The following is a 12,689-nucleotide window of genomic DNA, read 5'->3' as shown; positions in this document are numbered from 1 at the left end:
GGCTACACTGTAGATTCACGGCTCCCCCAATCCAAAGACCCTCAGAGCAGGAAGAGCCCTCAGCCTCCTGCTGGGCCGTGAGTGTCGGGACCCAGGCAGAATCTGTGTGGTAGAGCCGGGACTCGGGACTCGGACCCAGGTCCAAGTGGGAAGATGCAAGCCACTCTAATCTCAGCACCACTAGTGTGGCCATGGGTGCGTCAGGAGGGGCTGAGCTGGCCTGGACTAGCACGTCCCCTGCCTGGATTCACACCATCGAGCATCTCCAAGCCCACATTCTGCATGGCGGAGAAACCGAAACACAGAGAAGGTAAACCATTTCTTTCTTTTCTTTTAAAAGATTTTATTTATTTATTTATGTGTTCGTGTGTGTGTGTGTGTGTGTGTGTGAGAGAGAGAGAGAGAGAGAGAGAGAGCGATCACAAGTAGACAGACAGGCAGGCAGAGGCAGAGGGAGAAGCAGACTCCCTGCCAAGCAAGAGCGCGGAGCCCGATGCGGGACTCGATCCCGGGACCCCAGGATCATGACCTGAGCTGAAGGCAGATGCTTAACTGACTGAGCCACCCAGGCGCCCCAAGGTAAACCATTTCTGAGAATTCTGTAGCATCTCTGTGCCAAAAAAGGACCAGCCTACAAGAAATGGAGACATCACAGCTGGAAGGACCCTGTCATCTGCTACATCAGACTAGACCAACTGGGGACTCTGAGGCCCAGGAGGTGGGAAGGCCTGCTCTGGCCCTTGCCTCTGTGCTAGACAAGCCCACCTTGTTTGTGGTGAATCTACAGTGGCCCATCTCCCCTCTATACTGTATGCTCCACGATGTCAGGAAGGCACCAATGACAAGTCCACTCATTGTCCTATCTGGTGCCTCTGGACTAGGTGAGTGGACAGCCAGTGGGAACAGGGGAGCTGGAGCCGTGCCAGGATGGGGTGAGAATGCCCCTAAAGAAGGCTTTGCTAAGTGGCCCTGCTCCACGGGGCTCTGTGGGGACACCTGGAGGAAAAACCTGAGGGTGGAGGGGGCACTCACACACGTGGACACACCTGGACTAGGATGAAGCCATGTCTCAGGTGAGAAGGCACACCCCAGGATTCACTGCTGTGAGGGAGGTGGGATAGACATGAAGAAGCAGACCTGGTGCCAACTGATTGTCAAGGGCAGGAGGAGGCGAAGGAACAGGATTGGGGGGAGTGGGCAGGATGGGGGTAGGGGAGAGGAGGAAGGAGAAAACGGTCAGGTGGAGGAAAAGGAGGGGGGGCAGGAACCCGGGAAAAGAAGAGGCTGCAGAGGGGTAAACATAACCCTGCCCCCCTCCTCAGGTGGCAAGGGAGCGCCACGCTGAGGACGGGTGCCCACCCATGGGACAGCCAAAGGACTTAAAACTGGCTCTGCCCGGCGGTGGCTCGGTGAGGGGGAGGGGGAGTAGCAGCAAGGAGCGGGGGAGGGGACGGAGGCGGGGAAGGTGTGATCGACTCGGGAAAATCCACTACAGAGCCAGAAGCACATTCCTGGAAGGAAAGAACGGAAACCACCAGAGCCAGGGCTCCGGGTTGCCTGGGGTTGCCCTGGGGAGGCAACGTGTGGAGATCAGGACAATTGTCCTTAGTCTGTGCCAGCCCCCACCGCCACCGGGGTCAGAATATACTCCCAAAGCATCGCCGGTCTGACACCTCATAATGGGCCGCCTCCATTTTAACTATGCAGAGCCTGAAACCGGGTTGGGGTTGGAGGGAGTATGCCTGAGATCCCAGCGGGTCAAGGTGTGCAGAGCTGGGCGTGCACCTAGGGCTCCACGGTCCCTACGCCTGAGAGAGGGAGGCCGAGGTAGAACCAGAGAGCACGCCCTGGAGGTGTGAGGTTTGGGTTCCATCCCCGCTCCGCCATTGGCTTTGGGCTAATGGCGTACCTTCCCTGGGCTTCAGTTTACGCATCTGTACTATGGGATAATTGGTCTTGCTTTGCAAGGTTAAGGGGGGCGGAGTCCGCGCACGCTCCGCACAGCAGCGAGGGGCGAGGCACCAGCCGTGTATATGGATGCTGGCTCCTGCCTTCTGAGGTCGGCTCGGCCTCTGCCGGGGAGTCCCCTCGCTCGCCGCTCCCGCGGCCCCTGCCCGGACGCTGGGCGCAGGGGAGCATCGGCCGGGCGCGTTCCGCAGGCGGGCAGGGGAGGGAACGGCGGCGGAGCGGAGGAGAGAGCCCGGGCCGCGGCAGCCCGGGCCTGCCTGACCCTCGAGGGGGTCGCTGTTGCCTCGCAGATCCCTCCCTCGCTCGCAGCCTGTGTCCCTCCCTGCCGCTCCCGCCGCGTCCGCCTTTTGTTCGCGGAGCCGCGCGCCCCCGAGCCGAGGCGGCGGGGCGGGGAGCTGGCGGGGCTGCGCGGGGGGCGGGCCGCGCCGGGCGGAGCCGGGGCCCGAGCCGCAGTCGGACTCGGAGCCCGAGGGAGCGATCGGCGCGCAGGCAGCCGAGGCCCGGGCGCACTCCGGGGGCGCGGCGAGGCCGAGGGGGCGGGCGCCGGGCGGAGCCGGAGCCGCAGCCGGGGCGCCTGGAGGCGATCGGGCCGCTCTCTCCGAGCTCAGGGCAGCGGAGAGCCTGTGCGGCGGGGGTCCGGGCCAGAGCGCAGTCCCGCAGCTGAAGTGGGCCGAGAGGAGCCGCGGCCGGAGCGGCCGGAGCGGCGCCGGGACCCTCCCCAGGGGCGCGGAGGCCGGGCGGGCCCGGGCCATGCGCGCCGCTCGCTGAGGCCGAGGGAGGCCGCGATGGAGGTGCCGGCGGGGGAGCCCCCGGCGCGGGGCTGCGGTCCCCCGCCCGTGCCCGCCCCGGAGAGGAAGAAGAGCCACCGCGCGCCGTCGCCGGCCCGGCCCAAGGACGTGGCCGGCTGGTCTCTGGCCAAGGGCCGCCGCGGCCCAGGCCCGGGCGCCGCAGCCGCCTGCAGCGCCGCGTCCTCCGCGCGGCCGGACAAGAAGGGGCGCGCGGTGGCGCCCGGGGCGCGGAGCGCGGGGACACGAGTGGCCGGGGTCCGCACCGGGGTTCGCGCCAAGGGCCGCCCGCGCCCCGGTAGCGGGCCGCGCCCGCCGCCCCCGCCGCCCAGCCTCACCGACAGCAGCTCGGAGGTGTCGGACTGTGCGTCGGAGGAGGCGCGCTTGCTGGGCCTGGAGCTGGCGCTGAGCAGCGACGCCGAGTCGGCGGCCGGGGGCCCGGCGGGGGCCCGCACGGGGCAGCCGCCCCAGCCCGCGCCGCCCGCACAGCAGCCCCCGAGGCCGCCCGCCTCCCCGGATGAGCCGTCGGTGGCCGCGTCGTCGGTGGGCAGCAGCCGCCTGCCGCTCAGTGCGTCGCTCGCCTTCTCCGACCTCACCGAGGACATGCTGGACTGCGGGCCCGGCGGCTTCGTGCGAGAGCTGGAGGAGCTGCGCTCGGAGAACGACTATCTCAAGGTGGGGGCGCCGATGGGGGAAAGGGAGGCGGCGGGAGGCGCGGGTTGTGGCGGCCCCAGGCGCCTGAGGCACCAGCCGGCCCGCCGGCCCACTGAAGGAGCTGGGAGAGGGGGCCCAAGTCCTCGGGGACCACCCTGAGGTCGGCCTAGGGCTCCCACACATCCTGCCTCCCTTTTTGTTTGGGAAGCCGTCTCCCTGAGGAGGAACCCAGTTGAGACTGGCCAAAGGGCGCTGATTTTGGAGGAAGGGAGTCTTGAGAAAACTGATTTGGGAGATGCCCAGATGCATTACTTGGATGGGTGGGGGTAGTCAGTGAGGGGCTGGACCCCTGTCCTTCAGCTTCTTAGAAGCCCCACCCCCAGGCCAGAGGCCAGGCCTTTGGTGGCTCTTTTTTCGGGGGACAGGTATTGGGGTGCACTTGTGCCAGGGAAACCTGTGGCTGTCCCCCTGCCAGGGAGAGGCCAGAACACCATCCTGAGTCTTCATCCAGGGCTTTCCTTGGTGCAGGCCTGTCCCCGCCTGCCTTTCAGGGCGGGTCCTGTTTGAAAGCATGACATCTGGGAACATCCCCTTGGCTCGAGTCCGACTTCCGCCCAGCCTAACGGTCCCACAGCCTGGGAGGATGATGTCGTGGGAGAACTGGTTCAGAGGCAGCTTCCTAAATCCCAGGATGTTGTCTTCTGCTCTCTTCTGCCCTGTACACACAGCAGTCCCACTGGCCCCTCATGGCCGGTGCCCTTGTCCTTCCCGTGTTCCCACGGAGAGGAGGGAAGCTGTCCGTCTGAAAGGGGCATTCCGTCTGGGCATCTTGGGGACCTGAGAGCTTCCCTGGAGAGCAGACCTATCTTGCCTTCCCCCTTTCGGTGGACATGAGCACCTACTGGGGACTGGCCAGTCTCTGCCTGCCCATTGCCTGGTACCCAGAGCTCTACAGACAGCCCAGTGCTCATGTGCTGGCCTTGGCTGGGGAGACCGAAAGCTTCGTGGGCTCTACCACGACTGGCTGGGCATGGTTTTGGAAGAGGCCGAAATGCTACCTGCTGCTCTTGTCAGTTGATGGCCTGGCACAGCACCCCAGCGTACCCTGGCTGAGAGCCACAGAATTAACGTCACTCTGCTGATTGATGTCTGCCTGGCCACACTTAGCTTTGCACTGTGGCTCTTCTGGCCAAGTAGGTTTCTCTCTCGTGAGACTTCTGGGGTCTTACTCAACTGTGTCTCTTCCTCCTGATTTTCCCCCAGGATCTCCTCTCCAGCATGTGCTCACGAAATGCTTGTAGAATAAAAAGACAGAGTCTGTCTGAATCGGCATAATCCACCCCTTCAGCCTCTAATCTTTCCCCAAGCCAGGTCTCAGCTTCCTCATCTGTTAAATGGGAGGGCAAGTCTTCCCAAAGGCCCCATTCACTGTTGACAGTTGAAGGCCCAATCAGCTCTCACAGTCTTCAGAAGCCCGTGGTGAGGAGAGGACACGTGGGGGGTGGGTAGGAGGACAGAGACAAGCCAGAAAGAAGCCTGGCTCTGCCCTCTTGGTGCCCTGACTGCTTCTGGCCCTGCCTGCCTGAGCTGCTCTGAACGCAGACCTCCTGGCCCACGCTGTTCATCCTGGCGAGCGAGATGGACCATGAAGCTTTGCTTCAAGGTCTCCTCATGCACCAACCCTTGTGGGCTCCTGTCCATTCCACGAAGTCATCAGGCAGAGCTCTGGAGTCTACCTGGGCCAGCCGTGACTGTTAAGATGGACAGTAGTTCCAGAAGGCTAGGGGTTGAGCCCAAGGTCTCCAGGGGCCAAGGCCTGGCTGGGCACCCCCCACTGCCTGGGCTGGGGCTGAACCACATTTCCACTTTCATTCAGCCCTTCAGGCTTCACGGGCAGGCCTCAGGCCACGAGTGGATCTGGGGTCTGGCTTCCTGGCTGTGTGGCCTTGGGCAAGTGACTTACTGTCTCCAGACCTCAGTTTCCTCATTGTAAAAAGGTACATCACGCTTCTTCCAACCTTAAGGGTTGAAGGAGATAATGTGTGTAAACACTAGAGTGCCTGGCATGGAGTGAGCCTCAGATGAGGCCAGTTGTGATCACGGCGGCTCCCCAGAGGTGTGGGACACATTTCCACAGGTACCCAGCATGTTCTCTGTGGGTTCTGTGGGCGGCAGAATATCCTCCTCCCCACCTGAAGCGGGCCTGACTCTTTCTTCTGGCCTCTCATTCATTCTTTCACCATTTATTTAGTGCCTACTGTGTACCAGGCCCTAGTGCAGATCCGAGATATGGCCTTGGACAAGGATGACGTGTCTGTGTTCACGGAGCTCTGAGTCTAGTGGGGGAGACTGGGATTTAACAATAGCAGTTCAGTAAATCACAATACAGATCAGGATAAGGGTGAAAGGATAATGTGTGCCAAGAGCGCATGAAAGTGGGGCTGGGGACGTTCAGGGAGGCCACGGCCTGGAGGATGACATGCAGCCAGCTGAATAGGAGCTGGAGTAAGAACATTCCAGGCTGAGGGAAGTGGGAAAAAGCATGTTGATTTTGAGGGACAGCATAGAGACTGGAGAGAGGAAGGAGGTTGGGTGGAGAGGTGAGCTGGGCCAGACCGTGCGGTTCTTGCTGTGTGCACTTGGGTGGGTCCCTGAACTTGTCTAGAGCTTTGTTTGACCCAGCCACCAATCTCACAGAGGCGAGGTGAAGATCTAGAGACTGGGGATGTGGACCGTAAGGATAGAAGCTGTCACAGGAGGTGTTTTGTTCATTCTGCAGATGGGTAAACTGTGGCCAGAGAGAGGAAGGGACTTGCTCTGGGTCCCTGAGCCGGTTCTCCAGACAGCCAGGGCTGGGAGTAAGAGTGTATTACACTCTTGACGTGTTTTCTGCCCCTCTGGGCCTCTTTGCTTCCCAGATGCAGAAACTGAGTTACCAGGAGAAGGACTCCAGCTCCCCAGTGTGTCCCCTGTAGGTTTCGTGCTACCTAGGTTGAGTCTCAAGTCCGGTGGGGCCCTGCTTGGGTTCACCTCCCAGAGGTGGGGGCCCTGGAACTGTCAGCTGGGGAAGGAAGGCCTCACGGGTGGCGGCAGATCTCCTGTTGCATGAGGCCTGCCCAGGGGCCCAAGTGGGGAAAGAGCGTATGGGGCAGCTGCTTCCCAATCAGAGATAGGAGAGAAGGGAGTGAGCTCGCTGTCACTTGAGTTGTTCAAACAAAGGCTGGATGACCTTGCATGTTTGGACGAAGATGTGGGGTTTGTGGAAAGCAGCTTGTAAACTGTATAAAATGTTGGTGGTTGTGATTAGAAGGAAGATTCAGGGAGAGATTTATGTGGTGGCTATAGTTGAGCTGCCTGACCTCAGGATCCCTTCTGGCCAAGGAAGTTTGGAGATGATGAACTTTTGAGGTCCCAGAATTCTAAGACGCAGCTTTAGCTGCAGAGCAGACGCATTGACTGCATTTGACCTTCAAAGCCCTGGTGGTCTGAGTTCTTCCAGCTCCTCATCACCGCTAACCGGTACCCATGTGCCATGTGGTGAGGACGTGCAGGGAACCCACCCCAGTGTAGATGGAAGAATCTGAGAGTTGGGGCCCAAAGACCTGGCTTTGAGACCTGACTCTGCCATTTACTGTGTGGCCATGGGCAAGTCACTTGGCCTCTCTGAGCTCCTTTTCTTCATCTATATAATGAAGATGATGGAACCTACCTGGGCAGCTTCATAAGATTGTTTTCAGGAATCAGGGAGGTATGAATAGACGAGAAAAGATTTTACAAGCAGTGAAATCCCACATCTCTTGGGGAATTGTTGTCATTATTAGCCAATGAGCAGATAGGATGTCTGTGTCTTCATTCTTGGGGCAGCTGGGAGAAGCCAGGAAGGTGGCTTCTGGATGGTAATAAATCAGGAGCTGCTTCAGGGAGGACAGGAAGGTGTGATCACATTCCATGCTGTGTGGGCACCTTGAAGCAAGGCCACTCCCCCCCACCCCCCCCGGCCCCCTTGGAGGTTCTAGGTGTGAGTGTTTGAAGTACAGATGTCAGCCCAGGAGTGCCCAGAGGAAGCATCTACTCCACCCCCTGGGTCTCACTTACAGTTGGGTAAATGGAGGCCCCAGGTTACAACCAGGATTCCAAACCTCTGCGTCCTGGTCTTTCTGAAGCATGACTGGAGCAGTGAGCTTCGGGTTGCTAAGAGTGCGTCTAGTCTGGGACACAGGTTGCTGAAAGGAATCCTGTTGTGTGCCAGGCTCTAGGCTAAGACTTGTCAGGAACAAGTGAGGGGAATGGATGCTGGGGCTGGAGTCTGGAGCCTGCAGACAGGGGGAGAGGGGCATGCATGTGCATGCATGGAGGTGAGTGTGTACCTCGCGCCGGTGCAGCACGTGATTGGGATGGGAGGAATCTGAGATCCTGGAGGAAAGGATGGGGGTTTGGATCCAGCCTTAAGGGTTAGTTAATGGTTAGGCTGGAGCCCAGGGTGCTGGAATGTGAGAGCCAGCTTGGGGACCCCCAGACCACTGATCCTGGACTTCTGTGGCTCTGGCCTCGTGATCGCTGTCCCCTGTGGATCACTCCCAGTGCCTTAGGCTCTGGCTTAAGTAAGCCCTTATCCTCACAGCAACCCCGTGTCGAGGGTTCTGACGTCAGATCCGTTTGACAGATGAGGAAACCAAGAGGCTATGTAACCTGCCCATGATTGCACAGCTGACGTACTTGGGAACCTCCCTGGAAAACTCTAAGGAGCTCCCCTTGCCCCCTGGCTCTCCCACCCTCTCCTATGCAGGGGTAGCCTGGGCTTCTGACTTTCACACAGCAGAGTTCTTGTCTGGATTTGCCAGTTACACGCTGTGTGATGTTGGGTGAGAGGCTCCGCCTTTCTGAGCCTCGTTTCTTCTGTAAAGTGGGGGATAAGCACGCCTGCCTCAGGGTCGTACCCCTTCCGCTGGCATGCACGGTAAATGTGAGTGCTTGTCCCTGTGGTCCCTTTCCCTCACCTGCTTCTCCAAGCATTCATTCACTCAACCTATATTCATTCATTCATTCATTCATTCACTCATTCATTCACTCAACCCATATTTTCTTTCTTTTCTTTTTTCCTTTCTTTCTTTTTTTCTTTTCTCTTTTCTTTTCTTTTCTTTTCTTTCTGTTTTTTTCCCCACCCATATTTTCTGAGAGCCTCCGGGCCACCAGGCTGAGGGCCAGATGTCTGGCCCAGGAGCAAGTTGTGAAGCTCTTCTCAGCTCCCAGAATGTGTCACCGGGTGGGGGTAGGGGGTGGTCATTATGGTCAGCAGAGCTCCTGGCTGCTCCCTGCCCGAATCCCAGCCCTCCCCGTGGCAGCTGAGAGGCGGCCTGGAAGAAGCTGCTCTGAGAGCTGGGTCTTTCAGAATCCTCAGCGGTTTGCCTGTCTTAGGGGGAGGAGGGCAGCTCCAGCGAGACGGAAAATGTGAGGCGGCTGCCGCGGAGGCCTGGGGGGACAGGGGCTCCCAGCATGCCTCGCAGAGGGGCTGGGCCCGTGTCCCTGGGCTCACTCTTGCACACACAAACACACGTATTCACAGCTCATGCTCAGAGATCCACAGCCATTCACACACGTATCACGTGTACATCCAGGGACACACGTGTGTTGTTGGCTTCCAGAAGCACACCTCCAGATACGTCAGAGAGGATACACCCTCCAAAGGACACAAACCCATGCAGATACAAAATCTGTCTCCTCACACCCACACACTACCAGACACAACAGCCTCACGCCATCTAGGAGACCCCTGGCTCAGAAACACACACACACACACATCTTACATACCTAGACATACTTGGCTGTGTCCCAGACGGACACATGGCTTTAAGACACCCTCCGACGTATCGGAAGGACACATACACACGCAGGCGCGCACACAAACCCACGCAGACTGATTACACACAGACGCCAGCATCCACGGAAATCCACAGATCCGCCCCTGCCAGGCGGGCCCAGGCACAAGCTCATCACCAGATACTCGCCCTGTTTCTTCCACAAAGAGCAGCGGCGGCCCTTGCACGCTTACCTGGGGCTCAGACCCACGCCCGGGAGACACACACACAGGCACAAGACGCGCAGCCGTGGACACGTAAGCAGGGACACGAGCGGAGAGCACTCACATGTCAGGCCTGCAGCATTTGCCACCGGGAACCAGAGACCCACAAACCAGGGTCCCCAGACACACACACACACGCACACAGGCTGTGACATTTCACCCACACAGAAACACAGGAAATGCTGGTCCCTGTCCTCTGGAGTGAACGTGTACAACCTACTGTGTTCAGCTACTCCACAAGGCTGCTGGGAATAGTGAGGAATATGGCGGGGGCTTGACGTGTAACCTCCTGGACCCGGCAGGTCACAGTCAGGAGAAGCTCCACCGAAGGCCCGCAGGCCCCTGATACCCAGCACTTGGGCCCGGGGCCAGTGGGCTGAAAGAAATGGAGCAATTGTCAGGCCTGCCCACAGGAGAAACACGGCCAGGGGCAACTCCCTTCTAATCTCCTTGGAATTTCCGGCTTGCCCTCATCTACCTCCTCCTCCCCTCTCCCTTTGCTGGGGACTGTGGAGGGCCACACCACTCCCATCTTTGAAGGGTGCCCGTTTCTGCCTGGGAAGCAATGAAGGAGGCCAGGATAGAGGAGGTTGGAGGAGATGTGGGCACTCAGAAGAAGAGGGACCTGGAAGACTTCCTGGAGGAGGAGGCATTAGAGCTGAGGAGTTAGCCTTGAGTGGCTGCCTGTGTGCCCAGCTGCTGGAATGGTGCCGGCACATCATAGGGACTCAGCAAATGTTTGTCATGTGATTGAATGAAAGGCAGGTGGTCTATAGGCTTAAAATAGAAGAGCTGGAGGGAATAGTGGGTGTGGGCAGTGGTGAGGGAGAGGCTGGGAAGGGGGTTGGGCCTGCTTGGGAAGGGCATGGAATGCTGAGGCGCTGTGAGCACCTTGCTAGGAGGGGGCCATACAGCAAGGCTAGGAGCTGCCCCCCCTTAGTGTGTATCGGTAGGGCCAGGCACAAGGCACAGGAGCCCAGGGTGGCAGGGAAGGAAGGCTCTGTGGTCTCATGGACAAATTCCATCTTTGAGGTCAGGTCTAAGGCCAAACCTTGCTTTGTTACCTCTTCTCTGTGCATGATCTCCATGTGAAAATCCCATCATCAAGCCTCAGTCTTCCTGTCTGTAAAATGGGAAACTAATCCCTTTTTGCAGGGCACTTGGGAGGATTAGCGTTCAGGTACGTGGCACATCCTGGGCACAGAGGAAGGGAAGTTCCCCCGGGGGGGGGGGGGCGGGGCGGCGCTGGGCTAAGCTCCAGGCAGGGCCCTGACCAGCAGCCAAGGTTATTACTAAGGTCATTCCCCTCGTAGCCCATACACATGACCTCATCTGCAGTCATATTCTCTGCCCTCTGGTGCCAGAAGGAACTTGGAGCTGGGGTGGGGAAAGAGCCAGAGACTCCAGGGTGTTCTGGGACAGGCTGACCCTGGCCTTCCTGGAGGCCCACAGGTCAGCACGGAGTCTGCGTTCTGAGCAGGTAGCGCTGGCCTCCTCGAGGAATGGCTGGTAGTCAGGCAAGGGGGGAGCAGCGGGCCAGCTGTGCCCTTCTCCGGGGCCCACGGTGCTTAGAGCACTGTGGTCTGGAGCCAAGCCAACCTCAGCTTGAATCCTGGCTTTGCCTTTTCCTCTATGAGCCTCTCCTTTAGGAGGCTCCTCATCTGTAAATTAGGGATGCTGACAGTGCTCGGCCTCCAGGGTTGCTGTGAGCATAAAATAGGAGGAAGCACGTAGGTAAGGATTAGTGGGGGCCTGGCTCAGTGCAAGGGCTCAACAGCTGTCCACCCTCGTCCGTTATTGGCAGGCTCCGGTCTGACTGCCTGTGAGCCCTGTGTCCTTGACAGTAGAGGTTGTGCCTGGCTCCGGGTGTGGGTCTTGGCATGGAGCCGGGGCCTGGGAGGTGTGCGTGGAGCTGAATTGCATCGTGGGGATCCCCAAACACAGTTCTCCCTGGGAGTCCCCCCTCTCCCTCCTGTCAGTCTTCTCCGAACGGCCAGTGCTGTAGACTCTGCAACCTGGGGATGCCCCTTTGCTGGTGGAGGGCGCCTTTGGGGTCTCTTATGCTAAGACCAAGGTGAGTCATCTCCTCTTGCCTGGGCCACAGAGAGAAGCACAGGCTCCAGGGGAAATAGTCTGGGATCCCACAGCTACGCTGGCCCAGCGAAGCAGCTTTATGCTGGTTTGCCCCAGATCTGCTCGGGATCTTCTGGGTCAATTGCATCAGCCTCTCCCCTCCTTGGCCTTGGCCAGGTGCCTGGGCAGCCTGTGTGGTTCTGCCTCCCTCAGCCTCACCTCACCCCCGTTCCACGCAAGCTCCCTTGTGTTCCTCACACCCGGGCCTCAGTCCCTGTGCTCTTCCCACCTGCGGGGCCTTGGTGCTTGCACTTCCCCCCCCTTGCCCTTGGTTTCCTCCTCCTCCTCCCTGTGTTCAGCTGCAGGCCCGGCTCCTGTGTTAGACAACCAGGAACTTTCTGTGGGCTCCTTGGGGACATTTACCTCAATGGTAATTAGATTCTTAATTGGGTAATTACAGGTTGCACATCAGCCCCCCCCCATGTGTTCTTCCTTACCTGGGGGGGACCTAGCCCCTTCCTTTTACACAGCCCCTTCCTTTTACACAGGCGTACAGGGTGGCAGATGGGCAGGCAGCCTGGGGTTAGCCTGAGGGAGGCTCAGAGAGGTTAAAGGGCTCGGCAGAGGTCACACAGCCTAGAGATGGCAAGAGGCAGAAGGACGGGCGGTCCGGTGGTGCAGGGCCCTGGGCAGGGGTGGCACAAGCAAAGCCTCGGAGGTGTGAGCTGCTGGGATGTGCTGGAGCCACTGCCTCGCCTCTCCGGCCTCCCTCTCCCTCCCCAGAGACCTCTGAGCCCTGTCCTCTCCCTGTTCAGAGATCTGGCTGCAGCCCAGGGGCCATTTGGGAGATGTTTTCAACACATCCAAATGCTGCCTTCCTTCCTGTTCCCACAGAAAGGACGAGAGGGACACCGTCAGGCACTCCCACTGTGAGCACCCACCCCCCGAGGCTGTGGGGGCTGCGGATGTCTCCCTGTTCTGTTGGGGGAGGCCTGGAATGGGCCAGTGGCAAGCCAGGCCTGGCCTTGGTGGGCAGTGCTCCCTGGGTGTCTTCTCACCCCAAACACGCACGCACGCACACGCACGCACACGTGTCTGGTCTCAGGCGCAGAGCGGTGCCAGACGTGGGA

General features: G+C 59.5%; 1 protein-coding gene across 2 annotated transcripts in view; it reads left to right on the top strand.

Annotated features, from left to right (window-relative positions):
- The first annotated feature begins 2,443 nt into the window (after window positions 1–2,443).
- MTCL2 (microtubule crosslinking factor 2) overlaps window positions 2,444–12,689 on the top strand; it is a 67,703-nt gene continuing 57,457 nt past the window's right edge. The window contains exon 1 of one of the 2 annotated variants that reach the window (XM_078057156.1): window positions 2,444–3,428. In XM_078057156.1, the coding sequence (XP_077913282.1) occupies window positions 2,754–3,428 (675 nt within the window). In that variant the 5' untranslated portion in view covers window positions 2,444–2,753. The remainder of the gene's footprint in view (window positions 3,429–12,689) is intronic. The other variant, XM_036108071.2, reaches the window with a different exon arrangement.

This window comes from Halichoerus grypus, chromosome 10 (assembly GCF_964656455.1).
Source record: "Halichoerus grypus chromosome 10, mHalGry1.hap1.1, whole genome shotgun sequence".
Lineage (NCBI taxonomy): Eukaryota > Metazoa > Chordata > Mammalia > Carnivora > Phocidae > Halichoerus > Halichoerus grypus.
The sequence above is the reverse complement of the archived record's forward strand: the minus strand, read 5'-3'. Positions and strand labels throughout refer to the sequence as shown.